Raw genomic sequence first — 13825 nt, 5'->3', positions numbered from 1 at the left:
TTCGGCCTCCCCTCTCCTCCCTCCCCTCCCCTCAACCCGCCTCCCTGCCTCCCCTTCCTCTCCCTCCCTCCCCTCCAGGACCACGAGGCCAAACTCGAGGTTCGAACCATCAGGAAACGATGAACCAGTTTGGGTCGGGGGGGGGAGGGTGGGCTCTTTTCTCTCGAGGGGTCGGAGTTGGGGGGGGAAGGGGGTTGATGGCGCGGGCAAGATCGCGGTCCATTTCTATAGCCCCTCGAGCGTCATAAAGACGTCCGCAAGGAGGTCATCGAGCAGAATTCCCCACCGGGCCCCATGAGGAGATATTCGGACAGGCGACCAAAAGCTCGGGCAAAGAGGGAGGTTTTAAGGAGCGTCTTAAAAGGAGGAGGGAGAGGGAGGAGGGAGAGAGAGGCAGGAGGGAGAGAGAGGCAGGAGGGAGAGAGAGGCGGAGAGGTTTAGGGAGGGAATTCCAGAGCTCGGGGCAGCTGAAGGCACGGCCGCCAATGGTGGAGCGATGGGAATCGGGGGGGGAGGAACGGACAAGAGGGCGGAATCGGAGGAGGGCGGAATCGGAGGAGGGCGGAATCGGAGGAGGGCGGAATCGGAGGAGGGCGGAATCGGAGGAGGGCAGAGATCTCGGAGGTGACAGAGAACCGGAAGGGAGGCGGGGGATTGGAGAATTTTAAAACCGAGGGGTTCCCGGGACCGGGAGCCAATGCGGGCCCGGCAAGCGCGAATTTTAGACAAGCTGATGGTCGCTGAGCGAGGAAGGTTCGGCCAACAGCTCTGAAAGCGGGCGCCGCAGCCCGAAGCCTTCCCCTGTCGGCCGAGACCCGATCAAACGTTGCCTCCGCTGCGCGAGCGCAACGTTGCTTACGGGGTTCCGGAAGGCGGGAGACGCCCGCGGGACGGCGGGGGACGAGGAGGCAGGCGCGAGGCGCGACGCGGATACGCTCGCTGGAGACCCTTCCAACTCGTTCCTTCCATCCCCACCCCCCCGCCTTCCACGTTTCACTTCCCTCGTTACCTCTGTGCGAGTTTTGGAGCGGAGACAGAAACTCCAGATGCCTCCAGCTCTTCATCCTGCAAGTTGAGGAGCATCTCGTTTCAGGCTCTCAAAACCGGCCCAAAAAAAGCCAAGACTTCAAGAGACTCGTCAACAAATAAAATCGATTGAAATTAAACCTGCGGTCGATATTTTGGGTCTTTGCAAACGAGATCCAATTTCTCGGAATTAGGAGGGGGGTTTGAGAATGTCGCACTGGGTATAAAGTGGGGGACATACTGTCAGGGTAATGGAGAGGGAGCTCTGCACTGTATCTAACCCGTGCTGTACCTGCCCCCTGGGAGCGCTCGATGCCGACACTGGGTATAAAGTGGGGGACACACTGTCGGGGTAATGTAGAGGGAGCTCTACACTGTATCTAACCCGTGCTGTACCTGCCCCCTGGGATCTCTGAGTTTGGAGGTTTAAAAATAACCTTGCAAGTGTCTCTCAAACCTTTAAATTCTATTCACTCCCACTGCACACAATCCCAATGGATCAAACCCCTTCCCTTCACTCCCACTGTACACAATCCCAATGACCAAACCCCTTCCCGTTCACTCCCACTGTGCACAATCCCAATGGACCAAACCCCTTCCCTTTCACTCCCACTGTACACAATCCCAATGGATCAAACCCCTTCCCCTTCACTCCCACTGTACACAATCCCAATGGACCAAACCCCTTCCCGTTCACTCCCACTGTGCACAATCCCAATGGACCAAACCCCTTCCCTTTCACTCCCACTGTGCACAATCCAATGGACCAAACCCCTTCCCATTCACTCCCACTGTACAAATCCCAATGGACCGAACCCCTTCCCGTTCACTCCCACTGTGCACAATCCAATGGACCAAACCCCTTCCCGTTCACTCCCACTGTGCACAATCCCAATGGACCAAACCCCTTCCCTTTCACTCCCACTGTGCACAATCCCAATGGACCAAACCCCTTCCCATTCACTCCCACTGTACAAATCCCAATGGACCGAACCCCTTCCCGTTCACTCCACTGTGCACAATCCCAATGGACCAAACCCCTTCCCATTCACTCCCATTGTACACAATGCCAATGGACAAAATCCCTTCCCGTTCACTCCCACTGTACACAATCCCAATGGACCAACCCCTTCCCATTCACTCCCACTGTACACAATCCCAATGGACCGAACCCCTTCCCATTCACTCCCACTCTACACAATCCCAATGGATCAAACCCCTTCCCATTCACTCCCACTGGACACAATCCCAATGGACCAAACCCCTTCCCATTTTACACAATCCCAATGGACCAAACCCCTATAGGAGAGTTGGGTGTCCAGAGAGAGGGGGAGTCGATGGGAGAGTTAGGGGACTAGAGGGAGGGGGAATCGATGGGAGAGTTAGGGGACTGGAGGGAGGGGGAATCGATGGGGGAGTTAGGGGACTGGAGGGAGGGGGAATCGATGGGAGAGTTAGGGGACTAGAGGGAGGGGGAATCGATGGGAGAGTTAGGGGACTAGAGGGAGGGGAATCGATGGGCGAGTTAGGGGACTAGAGGGAGGGGGAATCGATGGGAGAGTTAGGGGACTGGAGGGAGGGGAAATCGATGGGGGAGTTAGGGGACTAGAGGGAGGGGGAATCGATGGGAGAGTTAGGGGACTAGAGGGAGGGGGAATCGATGGGGAGTTAGGGGACTAGAGGGAGGGGGAATCGATGGGGGAGTTAGGGGACTGGAGGGAGGGGGAATCGATGGGAGAATTAGGGGACTGGAGGGAGGGGGAATCGATGGGGGAGTGAGGGGACTAGAGGGAGGGGGAATCGATGGGGGAGTTAGGGGACTGGAGGGAGGGGGAATCGATGGGGGAGTTAGGGGACTGGAGGGAGGGGGAATCGATGGGAGAGTTAGGGGACTGGAGGGAGGGGGAATCGATGGGGAGTGAGGGACTAGAGGAGGGGGGAATCGATGGGGGAGTTAGGGGACTAGAGAGAGGGGAATCGATGGGGAGTTAGGGGACTAGAGGGAGGGGAATCGATGGGAGAGTTAGGGGACTAGAGGGAGGGGGAATCGATGGGAGAGTTAGGGGACTAGAGGGAGGGGGAATCGATGGGGAGTTAGGGGACTGGAGGGAGGGGGAATCGATGGGGGAGTTAGGGGACTGGAGGGAGGGGGAATCGATGGGGGAGTTAGGGACGAGAGGAGGGGGAATCGATGGGGGAGTTAGGGGACTAGAGGGAGGGGGAATCGATGGGGGAGTTAGGGCACGAGAGGGAGGGGGAATCGATGGGGGAGTTAGGGGACTGGAGGAGGGGGAATCGATGGGGAGTTAGGGACTGGAGGGAGGGGAATCGATGGGGGAGTGAGGGGACTGGAGGGAGGGGGAATCGATGGGGGAGTGAGGGGACTAGAGGGAGGGGGAATCGATGGGAGAGTTAGGGGACTGGAGGGAGGGGGAATCGATGGGGGAGTTAGGGGACTGGAGGGAGGGGGAATCGATGGGAGAGTTAGGGGACTCGAGGGAGGGGGAATCGATGGGGGAGTTAGGGGACTGGAGGTAGGGGGAATCGATGGGGGAGTTAGGGGACTGGAGGGAGGGGAAATCGATGGGGGAGTTAGGGGACTAGAGGGAGGGGGAATCGATGGGGGAGTTAGGGGACTGGAGGGAGGGGGAATCGATGGGGGAGTTAGGGGACGAGAGGGAGGGGGAATCGATGGGGGAGTTCGGGGACTGGAGGGGGGGGAAATCGATGGGCTGAACCATCAGTCCTGACGCCCTCTCCCCTGCCTGGCCGTTTTATGGTGTTTCCCGCCCCTCCCCCGCCCCCCCCCACCTCTCGATCGAAGCAACGAAGAGACGGAATGATCAGAAAGACGACATTTATTGAGCGGGCAACACGCGGCCGATGGGATACGCGGCCTGCCTCCGCGGGCACATCTCCTCCCGAAGGGGTGGGGGCGGGGAACGACAAGGGCACTCCCCCTCTCCCTCCCGGTCGGCCGGGGCCGACGAGCGCCCGCCCGCCCGCCCGCCCCGCCCCGCGGCTCCCTCTCCCGCCGCGCGCCGACCTCACTGAGTCATGGCCCCTTGCTGCATCCTCTTCAACAGTTCCTCGTCCTGCAGGGACAGCTCGGTCAGCTTCTTGCCCATGCGCTCGTGGATGTCCAGGTACTTGGCCACACAGCGGTCGAGGCACACCGACTCACCCTTGGAGAGCTCCGCCTCCTTGTACTGCGGCGGCACGCACTTGCGGTGGCAGGCGTGAGTCATCCTGAGATCCGGGGAAGAGAACGGCAAAGAAACGGGAGTTGAAAGCAGAGTTTTTTTCTTTCCCCCTCCCCCGTCAAAACCCCAAGTAATCGCCCCACTGTCTGGAGGCTGGGTGAGAGGTCAGCGCCCTCGATCCTTCTCTCGAGCAACCGACTACTCGCCAAGGACCCACCGTCGAGGGGGAATGACCGGCTGCCAGTGAACCATTCCCACCCAACTTTCCATATTCCTTCTGTATTTCGCGGCTGTCACCAGGAGGGTCGGTAAGGGGGGACCAGTAGATGTAGTATATTTGGAGTTTCAAAAGGCATTCGATAAGGTGCCACATTAAAAAGGTTGTTACACAAGATAAGGGCTCATGGGATTGGGGGTAATATATCAGCATGGATGGAGGATTGGTTAACGGACAGAAAACAGAGAGTAGGGATAAACGGGTCATTCTCGGGTTGGCGGGCTGTAACTAGTGGGGTACCGCAGGGATCAGTGCTCGGGCCTCAGCTATTTACAATCGATATTAATGACTCGGATGAAGGGACCGAGTGTAATGTATCCAGGTTTGCTGACGATACAAAGCTCGGTGGGAGAGTAAGCAGTGAGGAGGACGCAGAGAGTCTGCAAAAAGTTCATACATTCCCTCGTGGGAACAGCGGAGGTCCAAAGAGATTTAGGGGACCATGTCCACAGATCACTTCAAAGCAAGAGTAATCAAAAAGGCTAATGGAATGAGAAATAGGAGCAGGAGTCGGCCATTCGGCCCCTCGAGCCTGCTCCGCCATTGAATCAGATCATGGCCGATCTTCGACCTCAACTCCACTTTCCCGCCCGATCCCTCGATTCCCCAAAAATCCATCCATCTCAGCCTTGAATATTCTCAACGTCTGAGCATCCACAGCCCTCTGGGGGAGAGAATTCCAAACATTCACCACCCTCCGAGTGAAGAAATTTCTCCTCATCTCAGTCTAGGATGGCCGACCCCTTATCCTGAGACTATGCCCCCTGGTTCTAGACTCTCCAGCCAGGGGGAAACAGCCTCTCAGCATCTACCCTGTCAAACCCCCTCAGAATCTTATCTGTTTCAACGAGATCACCTCTCATTCTTCCAAACTCCAGAGAGTATTGGCCCATTCTACTCAATCTCTCCTCATAGGACAACCCTCTCATCCCAGGAATCGATCGAGTGAACCTTCGTTGCACTGCCTCCAAGGCAAGTCTATCCTTCCTTAGATAAGGAGACCAAAACTGTACACAGTGCTCCAGGTGAGGTCTCTCCAAAGCCCTGTACAATTGTAGTGAGACTTCCTTACTCTTGTACTCCAACCCCCTTGCAATAAAGGCCAACGTACCATTTGCCTTCCTGATTGCTTGCTGTCCCTGCACGTTAGCTTTCTGTGTTTCTTGTACGAGGACACCCAAATCCCTCTGAGCACCAGTTTCTCACCATTTAAAAAATATTCTGTTTTTCTATTCCAGCTGTTATAACCAGAGGAAGTTTTGCTACAGTCACACAAAGCCCTGGTTAGACCACATCTGGAGTACTGTGTCCAGTTCTGGGCACCTCACCTTCGAGGGAGATACCGGCCTCGGCTCCAAATGTTGGATTATGAGGAGAGATTCCACAAACCAGGCTTGTATTCCCTGGAATATCGAAGGTTGAGGAGGGTGATTTGATTGAGGGTTTTGGGAATTTTGAAAGGGATCGATGGGGTAGACGGAGAGAGACTTTCTCCGCTGGTCGGGGGGAAGTCCATTACAAGGGGACAGAACCTCAAAATCAGAGCCCGGGGGCCGTTCAGGAGAGGAGTGAGGAGACATTTCTTCACACAAAGGTGGGAGGAGTGCGGGACTCCCTCCCGCTAAAAGCAGACGACGTTAGCTCAATTAATCATTTCACAGCGGAGATCGATAGACTTTTGTTGGGTAACACAAGAAATAGGAGCAGGAGTAGGCCAATCGGCCCCTCGAGCCTGCTCCGCCATTCAATAAGATCATGGCTGATCTGATCCTAACCGCAAATCTAAATTCATGTCCAATTTCCTGCCCGCTCCCCGTAACCCCTAATTCCCTTTACTTCTCGGAAACTGTCTATTTAATGATGGATCTTCTACAGCTTCCTGGGGCAGCAAATTCCACAGACCTACTACCCTCCGAGTGAAGAAGTTTCTCCTCATCTCAGTTTTGAAAGACCAGCCCCTTATTCTAAGATTACGCCCCTAGTTCTAGTTTCACCCATCCTTGGGAACATCCTTACCGCATCCACCCGATCAAGCCCCTTCACAATCTTATACGTCTCAATAAGATCGCCTCTCATTCTTCTGAACTCCAATGAGTAGAGTCCCAATCTCCTCAACCTCTCCTCATATGTCCGCCCCCTCATCCCCGGGATTGACCGAGTGAACCTTCTCTGTACTGCCCCCTCGAGAGCAAGTCCGTCTTTTCGTCAGGGACCCCCTGTTTACATCGGAGATCGATAGACTTTTGTTGGGTAAGGGTATTGAGGGAGATGGAGCCAAGACGGGAGGAGAGAGACCAGCCCTGATCTCATTGAATGGCGGAACAGGATCAAGGGGCTGAATGGGCCTCCTCCTGTTCCTGTGTGTGACAGGCTCGAGGGGGAATGAATGGCCTCCTCCTGTTCCTGTGTTTGACAGACCGTGTACTCGAGGCTGCCATCCAGAGCCGGGTTATCGCGATCCATCGAGGGCTTTAGAATAACGAACAGGTTCGATAGGGCGCATGCGGTGAAACTGGGGGTGTCCAGGGACGAGGAGAGCATCCACAGAAGATAGTCTCGAAAAAACAACCTGCATTTATGTAGCGCCTTTAACGGAGTGAAACGTCCCCCAAGGCCCCTTCACAGGAGCGTAAATCAGAGTAAAATTCCCCACCGGGCCCCATGAGGAGATATTCGGCCAGGAGAGCAAAAGCTCGGGCAAAGAGGGAGGTTTTAAGGAGCGTCTTAAAGGAGGAGAGAGAGAGGCGGAGAGGTTTAGGGAGGGAATTCCAGAGCTCGGGGCCCCAGGCAGCTGAAGGCACGGCCGCCAATGGTGGAGCGATGGGAATCGAGGGGGATGGACAAGAGGCCGGAATTGGAGGAGGGCAGAGATCTGGGAGGTTACAGAGATCGGGAGGGAGGGGGCCGTGGAGGGATTTGAAAACGATGGGAAGAGTTTTAAAATCGAGGTGTTCCAGGACTGGGAGCCAATGCGGGTCCAGCGAGCGCAGGGGGTGCGAGGGGTGAACGGGACTCGGTGCGAGTTGGGAGACGGGGGCAGCAGGAGTTTTGGATGAGCTCATGGTTACGGAGGGTGGGAGATGGGAGACCGGCCAGGAGAGGGTTGGAATAGTCGAGTCTGGAGGTAACAAAGGCACGGACGAGCTGAGGCAGGGACGGAGACGGGCGATGTTACGGAGGTGGAGGTGGGCGGTCTCGGTGATGGAGGGGGTATGGGGTCGGTGCCGAGGGAGCGCCGCGCTGTCGGAGGGTCGGTGCCGAGGGAGCGCCGCGCTGTCGGAGGGTCGGTGCCGAGGGAGCGCCGCGCTGTCGGAGGGTCGGTGCCGAGGGAGCGCCGCGCTGTCGGAGGGTCGGTGCCGAGGGAGCGCCGCGCTGTCGGAGGGTCGGTGCCGAGGGAGCGCCGCGCTGTCGGAGGGTCGGTGCCGAGGGAGCGCCGCGCTGTCGGAGGGTCGGTGCCGAGGGAGCGCCGCGCTGTCGGAGGGTCGGTGCCGAGGGAGCGCCGCGCCGTCGGAGGGTCGGTGCCGAGGGAGCGCCGCGCCGTCGGAGGGTCGGTGCCGAGGGAGCGCCGCGCCGTCGGAGGGTCGGTGCCGAGGGAGCGCCGCGCCGTCGGAGGGTCGGTACCGAGGGAGCGCCGCGCCGTCGGAGGGTCGGTACCGAGGGAGCGCCGCACCGTCGGAGGGTCGGTACCGAGGGAGCGCCGCACCGTCGGAGGGTCGGTACCGAGGGAGCGCCGCACCGTCGGAGGGTCGGTACCGAGGGAGCGCCGCACCGTCGGAGGGTCGGTACCGAGGGAGCGCCGCACCGTCGGAGGGTCGGTACTGAGGGAGCGCCGCACTGTCGGAGGTGCCGTCTTTCGGGACGAGACGTTAAACCGAGGCCACGTCTGCCCCTCTCGGGTGGGTGTAAAAGATCCCACGGCCCACTATTGGAAGAAGAGCAGTGGGGGGAGTTCTCCCCGGGGTCCTGGGCCCCGATATTTATCCCTCGACCGACATCACTAAAAAAAAACAGACGATCTGGGTCATTTATCACATTGCTGTTTGTGGGATCTTGCTGTGCGCAAATCGGCTGCTGCGTTTCCCACATTACAACAGTGAGCACACTTCAAAAAAAGTCCTTCATTGGCCGTGAAGCTTTGGGACGTCCCGAGGCGGTGAAAGGGGCCGGAGAGAAATCCAATCGGGAATTCAGGAGAAACTTCTTCACCAGAGAGCGGTGGGAATGTGGAACTCGCTCCCACAAGGAGTAGTCGAGGGGAATAGTGGAGATGGATTTAAGGGGAAGCTCGATAAACACATGAGGGAGAAAGGGATAGAAGGAGATGGTGAGAGGGTGAGATGGAGTCGGGAGGGAGGAGGCTCGTGTGGAGCATAAACACCGGGATAGACCCGTTGGGCCGAATGGCCTGTTTCTGTGCTGTACATTCTATGTAATTTGAAGAGTTGCTCCCATTAGAGTGGGAAGAGGCTGGTTAGGGTCAGGGTTCCATCGAAATTGGCCCCGGGGACCAAAGGACGCACCAAACCCCCTCACCAAGAGTCAAAGGAGCATTGTACCACCCACAACCCCCTCACGTGAGCTTATGCACTTTGGCAGGAAAAATCGGAGAGCAAGTTATTATCTTAATGGCGAGAAACTGGAAAGTACTGCAGTGCAAAGGGATCTGGGGGTCCTAGTGCAAGAAAATCAAAAGGTTAGTAAGCAGGTGATCAAGAAACCCAACGCAATGTTGGCTTTTATCGCTAGGGGGATAGAATATAAAAACAGGGAGGTATTGCTGCAGTTATATAAGGTATTGGTGAGACCGCACCTGGAATACTGCATACAGTTTTGGTCTCCATACTTAAGAAAAGACATACTTGCTCTCGAGGCAGTACAAAGAAGGTTCACTCGGTTAATCCCGGGGATGAGGGGGTGGACATATGAGGAGAGGTTGAGTAGATTGGGACTCTACTCATTGGAGTTCAGAAGAATGAGAGGCGATCTTATTGAAACATATAAGATCGTGAAGGGGCTTGATCGGGTGGATGCGGTAAGGATGTTCCAAGGATGGGTGAAACTAGAACTAGGGGCGTAATCTTAGAATAAGGGGCTGCTCTTTCAAAACTGAGATGAGGAGAAACTTCTTCACTCGGAGGGTGGGAGGTCTGTGAATTTGCTGCCCCAGGAAGCTACATCATTAAATAAATTTAAAACAGAAATAGACAGTTTCCAAGAAGTAAAGGGAATTAGGGGTTACGGGGAGCGGGCAGGAAATTGGACGTGAATTTAGATTTGAGGTTAGGATCAGATCAGCCATGATCTTATTGAACGGCGGAGCAGGCTCGAGGGGCCGATTGGCCTCCTCCTGCTCCTATTTCTTATGTTCTCACCAACCATCCCCCGCCAAGAGTCGAAGGGGGGGGCAATGAACCACGCACAACACCCGCCCCTCCCTGAAAGAAGGTCAACCCCCCTCACCAAACCATCCCCCGCCAAGAGTCGAAGGGGGCAATGAACCACGCACAACACCCGCCCCTCCCTGAAAGAAGGTCAACCCCCCTCACCAAACCATCCCCCGCCAAGAGTCGAAGGGGGGCAATGAACCACGCACAACACCCGCCCCTCCCTGAAAGAAGGTCAACCCCCCATACCAAACCATCCCCCGCCAAGAGTCGAAGGGGGGGGCAATGAACCACCCAAAGGACGCACTGACCTGTTGTACATGTCCGCCATCATCTCCACCTCCAGCTCCGCCGCCAGCTGCTGCGCCCTGAAGGGGTCCATGGTTCTTGTCAGAGGATCGGGTTTGGGCAGGGTGGGGGTGGCTCTTCCAGTCAGCACAATGGACACCTATCGAAAGGGGAAAGAGGATTAGCGAGGAGGGATGGACAAAAAAAAAGGAGTGAGGCTTTGCAATGCAACAAATGATTGAATGCAATGGGTTGGGTGCAAGAGAAAGAGAGAGGAGACCCCCTCCCCTCCTCCCTCCACCCTCCATGACTTTGAGGGGGTCAATAACCCCCAATTCCCACTTACTGCTCCTCTCACAATGATGCTTGTCCTTCACCACTGGGAACAATAAAGAAGATTGAAAAAAATGGCCAAACCCCACCCCTTAATTTTAATTTTGGACACCAGCCCCTGCCCTCTCCCCAAAACCGTCCAACAGTCTGTGGGAGTTTGGTGACAAAACCTTCCCTTTGAAAAAAGATTTTAAAAATTTAATTAATCCTCAATGTGCTTTATTTAAAAGGGAGGCAGCCGCCATCTTTGTGCGGGGCACGTCGACCCCACAAATCCTTCCTTTTCTCCCCCTTCCGCCCCCGCTTTCCTCAGTTGGACCCCGCAGCGGGAAGGGGACGGGTTCGGCCTTTCATTCGGGCCGCGGCCGGGCTTTTAATCCGGTCGCGTTTTGTGTTTTTTTGGGGTTTTTTTTTAATTCGACGTTGACCCGCACAAAGATGGCGGCTGCGGGGCAAAGGAGGGGCGGGCGTGCGGGGCGGGGTGACGAGGAGGGTGCGGGAGGCGGCAAGAGGGGACCTTTGGGCTCCTGCGCCCCGTCTCCCCCTACAGCGCCGCTCGGAGCTGGTGGCCATCCATTAGTATTGCACAATTGATGTCTTTTTATATATATAGACAGACAGACGAAACACACACACATCCAAATCTTTTGAAAGAGATTCCCTCCTTGCCCTCCGATTGAATGGAGGAGCGGGCCTCGAGGGGCTGAATGGCCCCCCCACCCTCCTGCTCCGATGTTGCTGCCCACGCGTGTCGGCCGGCTATTTGACCGCAGTAGGCATCGCAACCGAGCCACAGGTCCTGCACTCCCAAGCAAAAAAGAGCGTGATAGTAATCAGGAGTAGGAACCCAGGGCAATTTCCCCCCCACTTCTCTCCAGCAAGTGGCGGGGGGGGAGGCGGGAGGCGGGAGGCTAATTGTAGCCCCCCCCCGCCGAAAGCTGCCCAGACGCACCGGGTGAGATGAATCCACTCAGCACAGGCCCGGGGTGGAGCCTGGGCCTTTCCTGTTCTGCGTGTGGGGCTCAGTATGGCTCAGTGGGCCCTTTGACGAAATGGGAGCAGGAGTGGGCCATTCGGCCCCCTCGAGCCTGCTCCCCCGTTCAATCGGATCATGGCCGACCTTCAACCTCAGGTCCACTTTCCCGCCCGATCCCTCGATTCCCCAATAATCCATCCATCTCAGCCTTGAATATACTCAACGTCTGAGCATCCACAGGGGGAGAGAACTCCAAAGATTCACCACCCTCCGAGTGAAGAAATTCCTCCTCATCTCAGTCTAGGATGGCCGACCCCTTATCCTGAGACTATGCCCCCTGGTTCCAGACTCTCCAGCCAGGGGGAAACAGCCTCTCAGCATCTACCCTGTCAAACCCCCTCAGAATCTTATCTGTTTCAATGAGATCGCCTCTCATTCTTCCAAACTCCAGAGAGTATTGGCCCATTCTACTCAACCTCTCCTCACAGGACAACCCTCTCATCCCAGGAATCAATCCAGTGAACCTTCATTGCACTGCCTCTAAGGCAAGTCTATCCTTCCTTAGATAAGGAGAGACCAAAACTGTACACAGTGCTCCAGGTGAGGTCTCTCCAAAGCCCTGTCCCAATTGTAGTAAGACTTCCTTACTCTGGTCATCACTGGTAGCACGAGGGCAGAGTTGAGGGAGCAGAGATGAGGAAGTAGGCAACGCCATCGAGGGTTTGAAATGGAAGGACATGGGGATTTGAAGTCCAAATTTTTCAGGAGCGAGGCATCAGGGGCCTGAGCAAAGAGGAGGCGTCAGGGAGGCCAGACGGCAGGAAAGTTCCGGAAGGTTTGGCCTTCCCAGCTCAGGGCGGTTCAGGAATTGGCCACGGAATTTCATCCTCGTGAGACATAGGATCAGGAGGAGGCCATTCAGCCCCTCTCGAGGATGTTACACAGGAACAGGAGGAGGCCTGCGGTATTAATTCAGGGTCTCACAGACCCGGTGAGTGGGGAATATCCTGCAGTATTAATTCAGGGTCTCACAGACCCCGGTGAGTGGGGAATATCCTGCAGTAATTACTCAGGGTCTCACGGACCCCGGTGAGTGGGGAATATCCTGCAGTATTTATTCAGGGTCTCTCACAGACCCCGGTGAGTGGGGAATATCCTGCAGTATTTATTCAGGGTCTCTCACAGACCCGGTGAGTGGGGAATATCCTGCAGTATTTATTCAGGGTCTCACGGACCCCCGGTGAGTGGGGAATATCCTGCAGTATTTATTCAGGGTCTCTCACAGACCCCGGTGAGTGGGGAATATCCTGCAGTATTTATTCAGGGTCTCTCACGGACCCCGGTGAGTGGGGAATATCCTGCAGTATTTATTCAGGGTCTCACGGACCCCGGTGAGTGGGGAATATCCTGCAGTATTTATTCAGGGTCTCACGGACCCCGGTGAGTGGGGGAATATCCTGCAGTATTTATTCAGGGTCTCACGGACCCCGGTGAGTGGGGAATATCCTGCAGTATTCTATTCAGGTCTCACAGACCCGGTGAGTGGGGAATATCCTGCAGTATTTATTCAGGGTCTCTCACAGACCCCGGTGAGTGGGGAATATCCTGCAGTATTTATTCAGGGTCTCACGGACCCCGGTGAGTGGGGGAATATCCTGCAGTATTTATTCAGGGTCTCGCAGACCCCGGTGAATGGGGATTATCCTGCAGTATTTATTCTGGGTCTCACAGACCCCGGTGAGTGGGGAATATCCAGCAGTATTTATTCAGGGTCTCTCACGGACCCCGGTGAGTGGGGAATATCCTGCAGTATTTATTCAGGGTCTCACAGACCCCGGTGAGTGGGGAATATCCTGCAGTATTTATTCAGGGTCTCTCACAGACCCCGATGAGTGGGGAATATCCTGCAGTACTTATTCAGGGTCTCATGGACCCCGGTGAGTGGGGAATATCCTGCAGTATCTATTCAGGGTCTCACGGACCCCGGTGAGTGGGGGGAATATCCTGCAGTATTTATTCAGGGTCTCACGGACCCCGGTGAGTGGGGAATATCCTGCAGTATTTATTCAGGGTCTCTCACAGACCCCGGTGAGTGGGGAATATCCTGCAGTATTTATTAAGGGGTCTCTCACGGACCCCGGTGAGTGGGAATATCCTGCAGTATTTATTCAGGGTCTCTCACGGACCCCGGTGAGTGGGGAATATCCTGCAGTATTTAATTCAGGGTCTCACGGACCCCGGTGAGTGGGGAATATCCTGCAGTATTTATTCAGGGTCTCTCACAGACCCCAGTGAGTGGGGAATATCCTGCAGTATTTATTCAGGGTCTCTCACAGAC

At 55.9% G+C, this 13825-nt stretch overlaps 1 protein-coding gene across 1 annotated transcript; it reads right to left on the bottom strand.

The window, feature by feature from the left end:
* Positions 1 to 3866: 3866 nt before the first annotated feature.
* LOC137311687 (mitochondrial import inner membrane translocase subunit Tim10-B) lies at positions 3867 to 10622 on the bottom strand. Its single transcript, XM_067978753.1, has 3 exons — positions 10525 to 10622; positions 10202 to 10338; positions 3867 to 4275 (listed from the first exon to the last, which is right to left on the bottom strand). Exons 2-3 carry the CDS (start codon positions 10270 to 10272, stop codon positions 4074 to 4076), a joined length of 273 nt encoding a protein of 90 aa, XP_067834854.1. The 5' UTR covers positions 10273 to 10338; positions 10525 to 10622; the 3' UTR covers positions 3867 to 4073.
* Between the last annotated feature and the right edge of the window lie 3203 nt (positions 10623 to 13825).

This window comes from Heptranchias perlo, unplaced genomic scaffold, assembly GCF_035084215.1.
Source record: "Heptranchias perlo isolate sHepPer1 unplaced genomic scaffold, sHepPer1.hap1 HAP1_SCAFFOLD_381, whole genome shotgun sequence".
Lineage (NCBI taxonomy): Eukaryota > Metazoa > Chordata > Chondrichthyes > Hexanchiformes > Hexanchidae > Heptranchias > Heptranchias perlo.
Note: the sequence above shows the minus strand (reverse complement) of the source record. Positions and strands in the feature narration are given on the sequence as shown.